Genomic DNA, 17,962 nt, shown 5'->3' with positions numbered 1-17,962 from the left:
CCACTTTAAAGATATAAGAGGCAAGCTGCATCGGGCATACATTTTAGCGATATAATTCTTCTATCAACGGCGGCAACGGGAACAGATATCCAATTAAGAATGAATATGCGTAAAGGGCGCAGAAGCTGGGACGATGAACCCATACCTCATCATCGCCCGCAGGAACCAAGTCCACGCAAACAGGTAGGCCAAGTCTAACCTTGAGTTCAATAAACCGCTTAACCATCATCGTAGATTTAAACCTCTCTACCACCACTTCTGATACATTTTTTAAGTCGATTTTAGCATCAGGACTTCAAGATACGATTTCCTCTACAGTAGGTAGGGTTTCCTCCTTAACTGCAGCTCCGCCATCCTCCCCCAGGTCAGGGAAAACGCCGTCAAGAGGAATAGAGTAATCTTCCATATGGATATCTGATGGTAGGTCCGACATTGTGTGAAAAAGAGATAGGGAAGTAAAGAAAACAACAGAGAGATACAAGGGTTCTGCAAAGAAGAAGAAGCTATGTTTATCGAGTAGAGGGGCTTTGGAAAAGTTTCAAAATCAACAAACCACCCATATCTATAAGACTAGGGGGCACCAGAATCGAAACGGCGGGCCATGATTAGCACGAAAATTGAAATAATATAACTAATCAAGGGTCACACGTGGATCGACGCAGCACATCGAGAAACGACATCATCATGACGCATGACATCATGGCATCACTCCTGCTCTTGGACCAGATAATTCCAACGGACTTCCTGGGAAATTTCAAAGAATTCAAAATGTGCGGCCTTCAGAAAGCCACGTTGCCTGACCATCACGACCACAACTTGCATAGCCAGCTCTGTAAAGCTCGACCACAAACAACATTATCCACTCATCGACCTCGCCCGCGAGGACGATCTCGATAAGCCGAGGGACTAACTGTATTAGCCAAAAAATATCTTTGATATAGGCAAGCCATGTCAGCACCATTATAGCCTTTGTCGACCACCACGTGCTATCAGTAAGGTCCCCACAAAGATCTGACTCGGGCGAAGTAGCCTCGAAAAGATGAAGGGTGCGGTTGAAGAGTCAACAAAGATCAAGGTCGTGAAGTCACCGCGGTTCAAGATCGAGGTCGAGGTCGAGCATCTTAGATAGAGTTATAACTGCTAGTTCTAAAATAAGACATAAAAGAGAATATTCTAGTAGATATTCTCTGCACATGTGCTATTAGGGTTTCTAGAAACATGTTCCCTATAAATAGAAAGAGACACAATGATAGCAAAGGGGAGATATTCATTTGTAAAAATACAGTCTGACTTTATAGAGAGAATCTGGTCATATTGCAAGCGTACAAAAATAACCTTTTTACTAAGATTCTTGTCTAGCGTTTTTCACCGGATCCAAGAACAACCTAAGTGTTTAAATGCTTATCAATCATTCATTATTATCAGAAAGAATATCCACTGATCTCATCTCTTTTCGGATGACTCTCACGTTTTATTTGCTTAAATGTCATTTATTGTCATTTATTAATATTTAATGTCATATTCCACTTGGATCATTGCATACTGTTATTATCGCTAATACTTGTCGCCATCCGGACATATCTACTATTTATTTGTCATGATATCAATAGCTTTATCTTTGGGATATTATTTTTAATTAAGAATAGCTTTTTTTATTTAAATCTAATTGGTTGAACCGAGAGCTATATTTTTGGTCAAACGTATCATACTTGACATAATGGTGTAAAAAATTTATACAGTATAAAACAAAGCTAATGAAATTACTCTGTAAACAATAATGAAAGCTTAGTAAATATTGTGCTTATTATTCCTCCGGCTGAGGCCGATGGAGAGGCGCCAAGCATCAAGAAGAGGTTCAGGCAACAAAGAAGCAAACCACCATTGAAGTGAATGTGGCCAGTAAGGCATTCTCCTTCCTCCATATCCTATTTGTCCGACAGCTGCTTTCGCATACTTTTCCGCTGATGGACTGAACAATGTAGATCTCTCTATGCTTGCAACTCTTGAAGTCATCTTCGTTTTAACATATAATGGTACCTAATTAAAACAAACAAACCATGAACTCGATCTTAAATTCATGATTACATTTTTCCATTTCTCACTCCATATATATGTATTTAAATTAAGATTCAACTTATATACCCTGGCAGTGTAAAGAATTTTTGCATCAGTCGCGGGTTTAGGATTTCTAGTAAATGGTGTACTACTAAAAAGAAGAAGAAAAAGTTATGGTATTAAGTGGGAATTGATCCATATTTCTCCTAGTAAATAACTCAACATTCAATCAAATGCACCATTTACCCTTCTTAAAGTATGAGTATCAACAGTTAATATTATACGAATTTGAATAAATATGTACATAAAATATTAAATTTTACGGAAAGACCATGGATTCACGTACCCCACAATCTCTCCTACAAATCCGCCCTAGTTGTAGACAGATAACCATAGGCATTGGTAGCATACATATTGTTAGGTTTTTGAATGAGTGAATGGGAAATGGAAGAGCACCTTTTGAATTGCACCTCTTCATCTCACCCTTTTATTGTCTATAAATTTAGAGGCTTAGCCTCATTTTTTAGATATGGAAAATCTGAAAACTTATTCCCTATTTTTTACATTGTTTCATTATTTTTTCAAATAAATAAAGTGTCAAGTGTGATTTGTTCCGTTTTTTGAGTTCGTTGAAGTTCTGTAATTTCGATTGTCAGTATTACAGAATAGTTGTTCCGTTCTATCCTGGGAGGAAGTAATCCATAACCTTGGGCAACAATAAGGGAATTAAATTCCTTAAGGGCACACAAGTAACTTGTGGGCTTGGAATTATTTTTTATTTTTGTTTTCTTAAACTAATGTCTTCTGATTTTCTGGTTTCGAATACAGTATTACTAACACATATAAGAATCACTAAAAGCCCAATAAATGACAGTATTAAATTCATACTCATAATTATAAAAAGTACAAAGAGTTCATTATTAAAGTAATGATCGGAAAGTTGTTTGTTCATGGAGAAAATTGACAGTTCTATCATGTATAATATATTATTGCAGACCGACATACAGTCAAGTTAATTTGTAACATGATTTAAAGTGCTATATTTTGAATGCATTTGGAATGTCTTAAGATCACAATTTATATTGCAACTTATAAACAATGGAGACATAATGAGTTAGTAGTACGTACCTGACACTGAACATCTATACCGTGGTGTTCGTATTCCACGTACAAACATCTCGACAACTGATCGATATACCTGAGCATGTTTATTTCAATTTTTATTAATATATATGAATACACCAGAAATCCAATTCCAGTAGTCCATATAATAGCATTAATTATAGCATTAGATAAGATCCATCTCTGGAGATCAATTATTTTTTGTTTGGAAATTAACCAATTGAACAAGAATATATACATATATATATATATATATATATATATATATATATATATATATATGAGAAGGGGAGCCTTGGCATAACTGGTAAAGTTGCTGTCATGTGACTAGGAGGTCACGGGTTCAAGCCGTGGAAACAACCTCTTGTAGAAATGCAGGGTAAGGCTGCGTACAATAGACCCTTGTGGTCCGGCCCTTCTCCGGACCCCGCGCATAGCGGGAGTTTAGTGCACCGGGCTTCCCTTTTTACTAAGTTCTTGTGATCATGCTTTTGTGGTCTAATTGGCATGCTTTGTGATTTTGTATCCATTGTCGTAAATAGTGGTTTATGTTGGAAAAAATAATATCCCAACCAGGAATAATATCCACGGTAAATAACAATAACACAAAAGAGTAACAACGACACCAAATTTTTAACGGGATAAAATACAATACCCGAGCGGAAAAATATTACACCATTATAATATTACAATTTGGTAGTGTCAAGAGACTATTACAATTTCGAAAGAAATAATATTCTTTATCTTAAATACATCACTACGATATTACTCACACTCACTATTTATCTCATAGACAACAGTCTATAGATTATTCTCTCTAACTCGTAGTTGTTTCTCTCGATTTGGTGTATTTGAAACGAGGAAAGTAACGTCTCTATATATAGATGAATAGTTGCTCACCATAACCATTTGAAGTTGGTTCTGACTCCAAATATGCCGATTTGCAATCTTGCAAATTGGTTTTGCAACTTGTCCACCCCCAAGCCGTAAGTTTGGCCAATCATCTTTTTTTTCATTTCTTTCTTTTATTTTCTTTGTTTGTTCTTTTGGTAGGGAATTAGTTCCCACAAATCTCCCTCTCAATTTTGATTTTCTTCTTCATTTCAAATCTTGATCTCACTCTCTGAAAATCTTTAAACTTGAGAAGTATTGTAAAGATAGTTACAACTTGATCATGAGATTTCACATATTTGAGCTCTACTTTCTTATTGGAAACACATTGTCTTTGCTTGTAGCCATTAGCCACAAGTCTTGCCTTGTGTCTCTTCACCTCTCCATTAACATTCTTCTTTGCCTTGTATATTTATTTCACTCCAATTACTCGATGGCCTTTGGGAAGAGTTGTTAACTTCCAAGTGTTGTTCTTCTCTACTGACTCGATCTCCTCCTTCGTGGTTGTTCTCCACCTTTTGTCTGTAACATCTTCATCAAAGCTCTTTGCTTCACTATCAGCAAAGAAACAATATAGAAAATCAAAATTAGTAACTTCTTATATGCCATCATAGAGCTCTTGAATACTCCTCGTCCTTTGCGGCTGTTCATTTGAACTTTCTCGAGAAGAAGGAGATGCAACATTAGTTGGTGAAGGAGGTGGAGTTGTATCTTGCACAGGTTCTAAGGTCTCTAGTTCTTTTTCATCACCAAAGTATGGAAGAAAATCATATGAAGTTTCTTCCTGAGCCTCCCAATTCCATTCCAATTCTTCACCAAATTCAACATCATGACTCACCATCACCTTACCGCTGCTTGGGTTATATAGCTTGTAGCCTTTGAACTTGTATCATAGCCAACAAGCACATGCTTGACACGTCGATCGTCAAGCTTCGCTCTCCCTTACTGTGGCACATGAGCATAGGCTATACTCCCAAAGATTTTCAAGTGCTTGACACTTGAATTTCTTCCACTGCATGCTTCTTGAGGGGTTTAATCTCTAATATTTCTTGTTAAAGACATGTGTTTCAAATAAACTGCACAAGAAATATCTTCGACCCAAAATTCCTTAAGCATACTTTTAGCTTTCAATATACATCTAGTCATATTAAGAATTGTTCGATTATTTCTCTCTGCAACTCCATTTTGTTGGGGGTGAATAAGGTACCACTAGAGGACGATGAAATAAATTCTTTTGAAGAAAATTCGCCTCCTCTATCAGGCCTTAAATCTTTTGTTTCATAACCACTATCTTTTTTAACAAGCGCTTTGAAATTTTTACAAGCAACAAACGCTTCAGATTTTTGGTTCAAGAAATAAACCAAAGTCTTTCTACTAAAGTCATCAAAGAATAATAGAAAGTATTTACTTTTACCAAATGAAGGTAGATTTATTGGCCCAGACATATCAGTGTAAACAAGTTGGAGTCGCTTGGTTGCTCTTGACATGGACTCCTGCGGAAAACTCCTCCTTGCATATTTTCCAAGAAGACAAGCTTCACACAATTGATTGGGATGGTTGATTGATGGTATGTCATGCACCATGTTCTTTTCTTCCATTGATTTGAGCGCTTCAAAATTCAAGTTCCCAAATCGCATGTGCCAACACTATGATTCATCTTGCACATTAGCCTTCAAACACTTTGCATCAATTGTCTTAAGATTCAAAGAATATAATCTATTTTTTGCCATATGCACTTTAGCAATTAGAACTCCACCTGAATCTCTAAGCCAAGTATGCATATTTTTAACGTGGATATAATATCCCATTCAAGAAGTTGGCCCAAACTCAAAATATTACTTTCTAATTTTGGCACATAATAAACATCTTGAATTAACTTGTGTCCACTATTTATAGAGGAGATCAGAATTGTACCTATCCCCATCTCCAAAGGACACATTACCTCTCACCATTTTATTTATCTCCACAAACTTGTCCTTGCATCCACACATATGATTGCTTGCTCCATTATTTAAATACCACGAGCTACACTAACTCTTGTCTTCTTCCGTGAGTGCCAACAATAATGTTGGCTCATCTTCTTCTTTCTTGTCATCAACAAGGTTAGTTTTCTCTTCAATATTGCTATGACATTCCCAAGAGTAATGGTCAACTTTATGACAATTATAACACTCAATTTTTGACTTATCATACCTTTATCCATTATTTTCTTGATAGTATCCATGTACTCTTCCTTATCTTTATCTACAACCACAATCTCTAAATATTTGGTGGATTTTGACTTCATTGTTAAAGTTGTTACCATTACTTCTTCCTCTTCTATTACTGCCACGGCATCGTCCTCGTCCATTCCCTTGATATCTTTTTCACCTTCATAATCCTTAAAGGATGACTAAGTTTTAAGAAGTTACTCCAGTGACACTTCTTGTCTCCTCTTGATATTTTCTTCATGGGTCTGTAAAGAACCCTCCAGTTGCTCTACCGTCATTGAGTCTAAATCTTTAGACTCCACAATAGCACATGTTAGAATAGTTATATGAATATATGTAATTAGTCTTAGTCCCTTATATAATAAGAGTAGGTTATGTGTTATGTATACACGTAAATACGGCTCATTGTAATATAAAATAATAATTAATAATATTTTTCTCCCATATTTTCTCACATGGTATCAGAGCATGAATAAGAAAAGATCGTTATGCGTCATTCCAACGACATCCGGGAAAAAGGAACTCAGTCACCGTGCAATTTTTCGGTGATCTAAGTGACTGATTTGCGTCATCTCACGTTTGCTAAGTGTTGTGCACAAACCAACACCGCCATTAACTTAGATTCTCCAGCAACAGACGCCCCATGCGCCTCCACGTGCCATCTAGATCTGCGATTCTGCCGGCTTGTCTGTCCCACGCGTTGCCGCATGCGTGCTTCTCCAGCCATTTTTGGCCGAGTTTCTTCAGGACATCCTGTTCGCACAGCAATTCTGAGTTCACTAGTACTATTTCTGACAAATTTCAATAACTTTGGAATTTACCGGCGAGCTACAGTGTTTTCCAGTGTGAATAGTGTTTCCCGGTCCAAAATTGTGTTCTTTTTCTATGTTGTGAACAGTGTTTTCCCAGACATTTCTTCAGTTTTCTAGGAGTTACTTATTTTCACTATTTCAAGTTAACCCTACACCTTTTAGTCAAGAATTTGAGAAATTAATTGTAGCGACATGTGATCCAATACTATGATTAATTGGATGGTTTCTCTATTAGATTATATTGAGTTCCTTTAGTACAAAGCATGTAAACAGACATCTCACGAGATAGATTCCATTGTTAAAACATGTAATAACGTGACTTGTGTCTCCCAATCTTCATCCTCCGATTCTTGGATCATTGATTCAGGTGCATCTGATCATATTTCTAGTAACAAATCCCTTTTCACTAGTATTTCGTATTCTGAATCTCTTCCAACAGTCACAATGGCCAATGAGTCTTAAACCATGGCAACTGCAATAGGTCAAGAAATACCACTTCCTTCCTTACCTTTAGATTTAGTTCTTTATGTTCCTAGTAATACTTTTAATCTCATAGTCGTTAATCACTTAAATGGGTTATTTTATTTCTTGATGACCTTATTTTTATAGAGGAACGCAATATGGGGTAGATCATTGGTTCCAAGCGTGAATCAAATGGACTTTATTACCTTATCCTTGCTAAATCACATGGACTCATATCTTGTCTTCCTTCAACAACTTGTCTTGTTACTGATTCATCAGATTTATTACAGAAACAGTTAAGACATCCCAATTAGTCAAAACTTCAGAAAATGGTACCTGGTTTATCTCACTTGTCCACTCTAGAGTGTGAGTCATGTCAGCTCGGTAAGCATACCCACTCCTATTTTCCTCGACATCTTGATAATCGAGCAGAGTCACCTTTTACTTTAGTCCATTCAGATGTTTGGGGTCCTAGTCGGGTCAGTTCTACCTTGGGATTCCGCTACTTTGTTAGTTTTATTGATGATTATTCCAGGTGCACTTGAATATTTTTGATGAAAAATCGATTTGAGTTGTTTTCTATTTCCAAGACCTTCTATCCGCACATTTCATAGTAGTAATGCCCTAGAGTATTTGTCTTCCCCATTTTCAGTAGTTTATGAAATCTCATAGGATTATTCATCAAATATCTTGTACGTACACATCTCAACAGAATGCGGCAACTGAAAGAAAGAATAGACATCTATTGAAACTGCTCATACCCTACTCATACAATATCATATCCGTTGCGTTTTTTGGGGGATATAGTTTTTTCATCTTGCTATCTTAATAATCGTATTCCATCTTTAGCTATCTAGTATCAAGTTCCATTCTCTATCCTGTTTCCCCACTTACCTTTGTGCTCTCTTCCACCCTGTGTCTTTGGAAGCACGTGTGTTGTTCATAACCTTGCTCCAGGAAAAGATAAGTTAGCTCCCCATGCTCTTAAGTACGTATTTCTGGGTTACTCGGGAACGCAAAAGGGGTATCGATGTTATTATCATAACCTACATCGATACTTTATGTCCGTTGATGTTACCTTCTTTAAAACCCAATCATAATTCACAGGTCCAAGTAATTACTTAGATATTTCGAAGGTGCTACCAGTTTCATCTTTTGAAGATTCAGTCACTATCTCCCATTTATTTTCGTATACTACTCCACCTCCACCACCTACAACTCTAGTTGAAGCTCAACCACCTATAGCTCCAGTTCCACCACCTATAGCTCTATTTTTACCACCTATAGCTCCAGTTCCACCACCTAATCCAGTTTAACCTTCTGCAGCTCCACCACTCCCAATTTATTATCATCGTCCGCGTCCAGCATCAGGCCCACCTGATTCACATCCTGCACTTGGCCTTGCTTATACTTCGAACTTGTCTCTTCTTAGTCAACTGATTGCACTACAGAAAGGTATACGATCCACACTTAATCCTAATCCTATTATATCGGTTTAAGTTACCATCATCTGCAATCACCCTATTGTGCATTTGTATCATCTTTGTCCTTTGTTTCTATACCTAAGTCTAAAGGTGAAGCATTATCTCATCCAGGATGGCGACAAACTATGATTGACGAGATGTCTGCATTACATAAGAGTGGTACTTGGGAGCTTGATCCTTTTCCCTCTAGTAAATGGATTGTTGGTTGTTGTTAGGTGTATGCAGTCAAAGTTGGTCCAGATGTCTAAGATGATCGACTTAAGGCCCGTCTTGTTGCCAAAGGGTATAATAAGATGTTTGGGCTCGATTACAGTGATACTTTTTCTCCTGTGGATAAAATAACATCAGTCCGCCTTTTCTATCTATGGCTATTGTTCGTCATTGGCCTCTCTATCAGTTGGACATTAAGAATATTTTTCTTCACATTGATCTTGAGGATGAGGTTTATAAGGAGCAATCACCTGATTTTGTTGATCAGGAAGAGCATAGTGGCCTTGTATGTCGGTTGTGCCAGTCCCTCTATAGTCTAAAGTAGTCTCCTCGAGCGTGATTTGGTAAGTTCATCACATTTATCCAGGAGTTTGGCATGACTCGTAATGAAGCTGATCACTGTGTGTTTTATCGGCATTATGCTTCAAATTTGTGTATTTATCTTGTCGTTTATGTTGACAATATTGTTATTACTGGCAATGATCGGGATGGTATTACTAAGTTTAAGCAATATCTCTTTCAGCAGTTTCAGACCAAGGATATGGGCAGAATAAAGTATTTTCTGGGTATTAAGGTCACATAGTCTAGCTCAGATATTGTGATCTCACAACGGAAGTATGCCTTAGACATTCTTGAGGAGACGGGAATGACAGGTTGTAAACCTGTTGACACTCCGAAGATCTGAATTCTAAACTTCTGCCAAGACAGGGAGAGCCACTTAATGATCCTACAAGATATAGGAGGCTGGTTGGTAAATTAAATTACCTCACAGTGACTAGACCTGACATTTCCTTTTTTGTGAGTATTGTGAGCCAGTTTATGAATTCTCTCTGTGATAGTCATTGTGATGCAGTTGTCAGCATTCTTCGGTATATAAAATCAGCTCCAGGCAAAGGTTTATTGTTTGAGAATCGAGGCCATAAGTAGATCGTTGGATACTCAGATGATGATTGGGTAGGGTCTCCTCTGATAGACATTCTACATCTGAATATTGTATCTTAGTATGAGGTAATTTGGTGTCTTAGAAGAGCAAGAAACAGAATGTGGTTGCTCGGTCTAGTGCAGAAGCAGAATATCGAGCAATGGCTATGGCGACATGTGAGCTAATTTGGATCAAAAAGTTGCTCAAGGAGTTGAAATTTTGGTAATATCAGCCAGATAAGACTTGTGTGTGATAATCAAGTTACTCTTCATATTGCATCAAATCTAATATTCCATGAGAGAACTAAACACATAGAGATTGGCTGTCACTTTGTCAGATAAAAGATACTCTCGGGAGATATTGCTACAAAGTTTGTAAAGTTGAATGATCAACTAGTAGATATTGTCATCAAGTCCCTTACTGGTCACCGTATCAGCTATATATATAACAAGTTCGGTACATATGATTTATATGTACCACCTTGAGGGGGAATGTTAGAATAGTTATGTGAATATATGTAATTAGTATTAGCCCTTTATGTAATAGGAGTAAGTTACGTGTTATGTATACATATAAATATGGCTTATAGTAATATAGAATAATAATCAATAATATTTTTCTCCTGTGCTTTCTCACAGCACATACCACAAAATCAAATTTAGTTGTTAATGCGCGAAGGACCTTTTCTATAACACAGACATCTTCTATGTCTTCGGATTCCTTCATTTTTTAAACTTTAAAATCAGCTCTTAGAGTTTGAAGTTTTACCTTCCTCGCCTTGTCAACTCCTTGGAGAGAATTTTGTAAAATCTCTCAAGCTTCCTTTGAGGTGGTAGCATCTGCCACTTTCTCAAACATGGCATCATCCAAACATTGGCGGATGAGCGTGAGGATTTGTTGATCCTTCTTCCTTGTCTTTGTTAAGACATCTTTACTGAGGCAAAACTTCCTTATTACCGGATTTTGCATACCCTCTATCTACGATTTCCCACACATCCTGGGAGCCATGAATGACTTTTATACATAGACATCATTTCTTATAATTATCTTTTGTGAGACAGGGATACTGAAAAGACAACGGACCATTATTCACCGTGGCTCTGATACCATATTGTTGGAAAAAATAATATCCCGCCAGAAATAATATCTACAATAAATAACAATAATACAAGAGAGTAACAACGAAATTAAATTTTTAACGGGGTAAAATACGATTCTCGAGCGGAGCAATATTATACCACTATAATATTATAATTTGGTAATGTCAAGAGACTACTACAACTTCGAAAGAAATAACACTCTTTATTTTAAATACTTCACTACAATATTACTCTCACTCATTATTTATCACACAGACTACAATCTATGGATTACTCTCCCTACCTCTCAGTTGCTTCTCTTGATTTGGTGTACTTAAAATGAGGAAAATAACGTCTCTATTTATAGATGAATGGTTGCTCACCATAACCATTCAAAGTTGTTTCTGACTCCCAATTTGCCGTTTTGCAATCTTGCAAATTGGTGTTGCAACTTGTCCACAGCCCAACTTTAGCCAATCATTTTTTATTTATTTTTTTGCGTTTCTTTCTTCTATTTTGTTTATTTGTTCTTTTGCTAGGGAATTAGTTTCCCACAGTTTAATGTTAATAGCTCGTCTTCATACTAATTCCTAGTGACTAACGAGTTTGTATTAATAAGTGTCCTACTATTAGTTAAATGCAAAAGTGCAGCGGACCTCCAATTGTTATATCTTGGAAAGAATTTAAGAATTGCTAACACCAGAAGAGACTGATCAAGAAAAAGGTACAGCCCTAGAAAGGGAATACTTAGGAGTCTTTTGGTAGGGAGTATAAGAATAATACTAAATAAGGTGTATTAGTAATGCATGAGTTAGTAATACAGAGATTATTTCTTATGCATTGTTTGGTGTGGTGTATTAAAAATTAAAATGCATTGCATAATTTTTAAAAATTTAATTGTTTACAAAAATGTCCTCCATATTCTTTAACTTAAGGGACTTTAAGGATAATTTTGTCTTTAACCATGATAATGCATGCATTAATAGCCTTTGTATAGCTAATGTCATGGTTTTCTATGCATTAGCTATACATAGGATAATACCAAATAGAGTGTATAACTAATATTTGTATTAGTTATACATATGTTGAAAAAGTATATCAAACAAAGCATTACTAATACACAAAGCTAATGCATGCATTATTTTCTCTAACACTCTACCAAACGACCTCTTAGAAGTCTAACCACAGCCCTCCCATGCATGCAATAAAGTAAAGGATGAGATGTTTTATGGATTGCCTTGCACAACTTGTGTGGGGCCTTAATTTATCTCACAAATTTTTGGATCCATATGTTACACTTTTGGGTTTACAAAATTTTGAATTCACAAAAATTGTACTCCCTCCGTTTCATATTAGATGAAGTACTTTCCTTTTTAGTTTGTTCCAAAACAAATGATACATTTCTAAATTTGGAAATAATTCAATTTTAAACTCTTTCATTTTACTCATTTACCCTTAATGAGATGCTTTTATAGCCACACAAATATCATGGTCCCACAAATCTTTTACCCTTTAAACTTTTAAGACCGTAAGTTTTAAAAGTCTTTTTTTTTTCTGACAGACCCTCTTGTTGTCTCGTACTCTCCTTTCCATATGTTGCCATGAGGCAAGCATCATCAGGAGTAGTTTCGCTTCCTATGATGGGTAGATAAGTACTTTTGCTTTCACCTCTGTGAAAGATGATGATACTGGAACTTCGTGTCAAGTCAAACTACATCGTCTAATATGAAACGGAAAGAGTAAGATAAGAAAAAAGTCTCGCTCGGTGTGAGGCACGGAATAAAAAATTTCTTGATGAAGGTAAAGCTAGAATTAAGCTCATAAAGTCATGTCTGGCAGGACGACAGCGATGGAAAAGAATGCATCAGCAACAGATGCCATAGCTTTTAGTTGGTCCTTATTTGGCCACGACCACCCCTCCCACCTCTCTTGAGTGTACTTGCATTTAATATACTACTACTAGTACTAATCAAGAGTTAATTTGATTAAATTCTAGACAGCCCCTTAAACTTGGCATATCTTGTAAGTTAGATATTCTAACTTACCTAGTGACAAGTTAGACCCTTCTATTTGACAGAAATGTGTCTTACGAATACTCGTGTTCATAAGACCAAAATCCAAATGCATGAAATATACTTACACAAGTGATCCAACTATTGAATCACATGTGTGATTAAGTGTAACTAAAAGTTTAAAAATATAAAAATACAGTAATTAAGTAAAAAGGGAAGGAAAATAAACAATTAGACTTTCACCAAACCCAGGCCGTCCCCTCCCTGTTCCCCAACCCCTGGACCGTTCCCATCTTCATTTTTGGTACAATTAGACATCTTTCATCAGGTGTTTGATTCATTTTGTTTTTTGGATTAAAATAGAGATTAGTAGGTAGTCAAGTGATTCTCTTTTTTATTCATGTACATGGTAACACTAATCAATAAACCTCGTGGAGGTAACACTTTATTCACAGTCATTAGAAGATGGTTCAATATGAAATCAAAGACACAAGTACACAAGACTATCGTTTTCTGGTTTAAATGTGACAGAGTGGCTCCAGACCACTACTTTGAAATTTGAGCTGTGGTCCTCGAAGACTGGCACAGAAAGAAAAGAGAAGAAGAGGAGTACTAATACTTCATCAAGTTTTAACTGGATTTTGGTAAATATCACAATTTTTATCCATATAACACCAAGCAGAGGCATTCCTTATTAACCAAAAAGTAGACCCCAGCAAAAACGTACAGTACCCTAAGACCGCTCACTAAGCTAGCGTTTGACCATAAATTCTCAAATTTGTTTTGAAAAATCTGATTTGGGTAAAGTTTGGTTTGAAGATGAAAATGTATTTGAACATAAGTTTTCAAAATATACTTAACTTTTTTTTTTTTTGAAAAAACATGAAACATGACTTATACTCACATGTTCTAAAAACTATCATAAATACGCAATAGTGCCTTTATAAATAACATTTATTATATTGTTGCAAATCATAGTCCTGAACATAAATAAATTTGGTACAAAATTATCATTTTTATAATGAACTACATAACACACTATCAGATAGCCAAGAAGACGAAGTAACATTGTTACAAACGGGATTTGGATTTTGGGAATTTACCAAAATGTGGATAAAATCTCTAGCCAAACATGTATTAAATAATAGCATGTTCTTTTTAATAAAAATTTGTGAAATTAATAACGGAACAAAACTAGTAGAAGGCAGCGACGGAACCAGAATTTCATTAAGGAGTATCAAAATATAAGAATTTAAATATACCGTAAAATTAAGGGGAGTCAATATATAGTAAATATACATAAAATAAAAAAATTATCTAACAATACAGTATAATTTTTCGGCGAAGAGATGTTAGTTGGTTAAATGTAACTCCTTCACTGGTAGAAGGGAAGAACTATATATGTTGATACATACACCACATAGAACTAAAGGACTTCAACCAAAGGCGTATTCAGAATTTAATTATGGGTGTTAGTTTATTAGATTTTAGGAATAGACAATTTAATGAGTTACTTCAAATAAATTTTTACCTGAGCTAAAACTTCTGAGTCCTGCTGGACTCATAACTAATGGAGTAACATAAATCCGCAGCTAAGGTCAATTGTACTAACTGGTCACATAAATTCTAATTTCGTAAAGGTCAAAGAGAAAAGGTAAGTATTTTAAGACTTGAAATTGTAACAGTATGTAGGTATTATGTATTCTCTGAGAAAAGAGGACTCAACATATTGATTAACTCTTTGCACAATAAGCAAATTTCTGTAATAATTTTACTATAAAGGAATTCCTGTTTCAATTTTCACATGAAAATTAACAGGAACCAAAAAAACTTTAGTTCACATAAAATGATGAAAAGAAAATAAATGGCTAGAAGAAGAAAGACTCACGCTTTAGTTGCAGCATAGATGGCAAAGAAAGGGTGAGAAGGTACAACTATTGAAGCACCAGAACCGATATTCACGATAGCACCCTTTCTTCTATGTATCATTCCTGGTAACACAGCCATTGTCACCAAGGTAGTACCTGTTTAAAATATAATTAAATAAATAAAAATATATTTAACTTAAAGTATATTTTTAAATAAAATAATCACACAATTTAATACTGTATAGTATCGAAGTAGGCACCACTAGGCTTCCATCCATTATCAAAATTAATTTACGCATGCTAGGCTCATGAAAAAGAATCTAAGTCGTACCATGTTAAAGACATAATTAATTAATTTTAAAAAAATATTTTTCTAATAAATTTTTTTAAATCATCACACAATTTCAATATAAAAGCAGAGACTTTCAAAGGCCAATCATTAATAAAAAAAATTACACGTGTTAGGTTAATAGAAAAGAAATAAACTTGCAGAGGAGGAACGTGTCGAAGACACTAACATTTTAAGTTTTTAAATAAAATACAACTCAACGATACCTTCCAAGTTCACTTTCACTATATTTTTCCATATGTTCTCATCCACCTCATGAAAAAACATGGCTCCTGGATATGTGACACCAACGTTGTTAATTAAAACACCAATATCTAACCGTTCAACGGCCTTTTTCATTTCTTGAATTCCTGTAGAAAGATCACCAGAGAAGTCTAGAACAACAATCTTGATTTGGGTATTTGGATTTTGAGCTTTGATTTCGGCAGAGACTTGTTGTAGTTTGCTTAAATTTCTAGCTACTAATATTAGGTTAAGATCTTTTTGGGCCAGTTGAAAAGCAAAAGCTTTTCCAATTCCGTCAGTTGAGCCAGTGATGAGTGCCCATGAGCCATAAGATTTAAGATTCTTTGAATTTCTGAAAAATGTGTTGAAGATCCATTTGAGAAAAATAAAGGAGTTTTTGAAGAAGGAGATGAATCCAATAAAGGAGAGAAGAAGAACTAAGAAAGGTTGAGATTTGAGGTGATCCATGGCAGTTGAAAGCATCTTCTTGAGTAGTTGGAGAAGAAGATCGGAATGTTTCTCAAATTGCTATCTCCTATATGTTTTTTGAGTGTGTTACCATATCAAACATTTATTGCTTTTATTTAGACTTTAATTTATTTTTACAATTGAAAACAAGTAAATATTCGGAAATAGCTTGTCTATTCCTTCGGGCAGGGATTGCTATGTCCTATCAAACATTTATTGCTTTTTATTTACACTTTGATTTATTTTTACAACAGAAAACAAGAAAATAAATGAATGAGTGATTGAATTAATGGAAGTGCATTGACTTTGTCCGATCCCTATTGCTATGAGTTATGAGTAAAGACTGGTAGGTTTAGTTTACGTGGAGAAACAGAGGACAGAGATGTGATCGTCAAGTGTAAACAGTTAAGAAAGGGTCATGGGCTGATGGACTGGGTAGGTCCGTTTAGAATTTTAAAACGGGTATTCGGACCGGTTGAACCCAGTCCAATGAACAGTTACCCTTATCGGGTTAACCAAACCGGCCCGGTACAACGGCTAGAATTTTTTTTTTGTTTTTTTTTAATTTTCGAAATAAGTGGGCCCCACTGACCGTTGGCAACGGTCAGACCTTGAATTGGTCCGTTGGCCAATGGAAAAATTGCACAAATAGCCTTTTTTTTTAATTTTTAACCCTTTTTAAATTTACAAAACTAACCTTCTCTAAAACCATAAATACACCCCTCCCTCTTCTTCATTTCTCAATCTCAATTTCTCTCATTCTCTCATTCTCCAATTTGCAAGACTTCAAGTCTTCAATTCATCTTCTAATTTTATTTGGCTCTCTTTTCTTGAATTTAATTTATCGTGTTTTATCATTCGAAATTTGAAGTTTGAACAATTGAAGTTCAAAATTGAAATACTTGCTTGACGTTTGTTCGTGGTAACATCGGAATTGCGTAATCAAGTGCTCAATTTATTGTCGAATTCGGTGCACTCCCTCCAACTCTTTCTCTTATTTACTATTTTAATTGCATATTTAATTTTAGCTTATACTTTAATTTTTGCAATATGTTTAACGCTGCTAAAAGAGCGTGTAAAAGAGTTACTGGTAGGGAAAATAAAAAAAGAGGTAGTCCTTCAGCATCTGGTAGTAATAGTAATAACCCATTATCATTTTCACATGTTTCCGAAACATCGCCTAATGATAATATAGATATAGATTATGAACAATTACAAGAAGATTTTGGAATAGAAGATAATGAAATAGGAATGGAAGATGAGACACCAGCTACACCTACTAGTGCTGGAGCTGGTAGTGTTGGAGTTGCTACAAGGGGTGGTGGTCGTGACACTAGTAGTAGACCACCTTTGGCTCCGACTACTAATCGTAGAAAAAGAAGTAAGGTTTGGAATTTTTTTGAAATAATAGAAGGTACTGATAGAGTTAAATGCAAACTTTGTAAAGGTGATTTTAAACATTTGACTGGAGGAAATTTAGGGGGGACTGGGACGCTTAGTAGACATATGAGAACTGAGCATCCCATAGAATGGGGCGCTGATGGTGATGGAAATCAAACAACTATTAACCCTACTACTGGAGGTCTAGTGAAATATGATAAAATGAAGGATCGTGAGGAGTTAGCAAAAATGATTGCTTTGGGTTGTCTACCTTTTTCTTTTGCTTCTTCATCATATCTTATTATGTATATTCAAAGAATTTACAATCCTTTATTTAAAGATATCCCTAGAAGTACTTGTAGAGCTGATATCTTTAGATTTCATGGACAATATCAAATATACATACGTTATTT

The 17,962-nt window shown here is 35.5% G+C and overlaps 1 protein-coding gene across 1 annotated transcript; it reads right to left on the bottom strand.

The window, feature by feature from the left end:
* Window positions 1-1,687: 1,687 nt before the first annotated feature.
* LOC107810489 (very-long-chain 3-oxoacyl-CoA reductase-like protein At1g24470) lies at window positions 1,688-16,306 on the bottom strand. Its single transcript, XM_075253683.1, has 4 exons — window positions 15,683-16,306; window positions 15,148-15,283; window positions 3,184-3,253; window positions 1,688-2,037 (listed from the first exon to the last, which is right to left on the bottom strand). Exons 1-4 carry the CDS (start codon window positions 16,182-16,184, stop codon window positions 1,786-1,788), a joined length of 960 nt encoding a protein of 319 aa, XP_075109784.1. The 5' UTR covers window positions 16,185-16,306; the 3' UTR covers window positions 1,688-1,785.
* Between the last annotated feature and the right edge of the window lie 1,656 nt (window positions 16,307-17,962).

The sequence above is a fragment of the Nicotiana tabacum genome, chromosome 5 (genome assembly GCF_000715075.1).
Source record: "Nicotiana tabacum cultivar K326 chromosome 5, ASM71507v2, whole genome shotgun sequence".
In the NCBI taxonomy this organism is placed as follows: domain Eukaryota; kingdom Viridiplantae; phylum Streptophyta; class Magnoliopsida; order Solanales; family Solanaceae; genus Nicotiana; species Nicotiana tabacum.
The sequence above is the reverse complement of the archived record's forward strand: the minus strand, read 5'-3'. Positions and strand labels throughout refer to the sequence as shown.

Excerpts from the sequence above, each read along its gene's own strand:
- LOC107810489 (XM_075253683.1), bottom strand. The coding sequence starts at position 16,184 with ATGCTTTCAACTGCCATGGATCACCTCAAATCTCAACCTTTCTTAGTT. Across the intron at positions 3,254-15,147 it reads ATCTATGCTGCAACTAAAGC|GTATATCGATCAGTTGTCGA; the intron begins GTGAGTCTTTCT and ends AAACATGCTCAG. Across the intron at positions 2,038-3,183 it reads GTATAGATGTTCAGTGTCAG|GTACCATTATATGTTAAAAC; the intron begins GTACGTACTACT and ends TGTTTTAATTAG.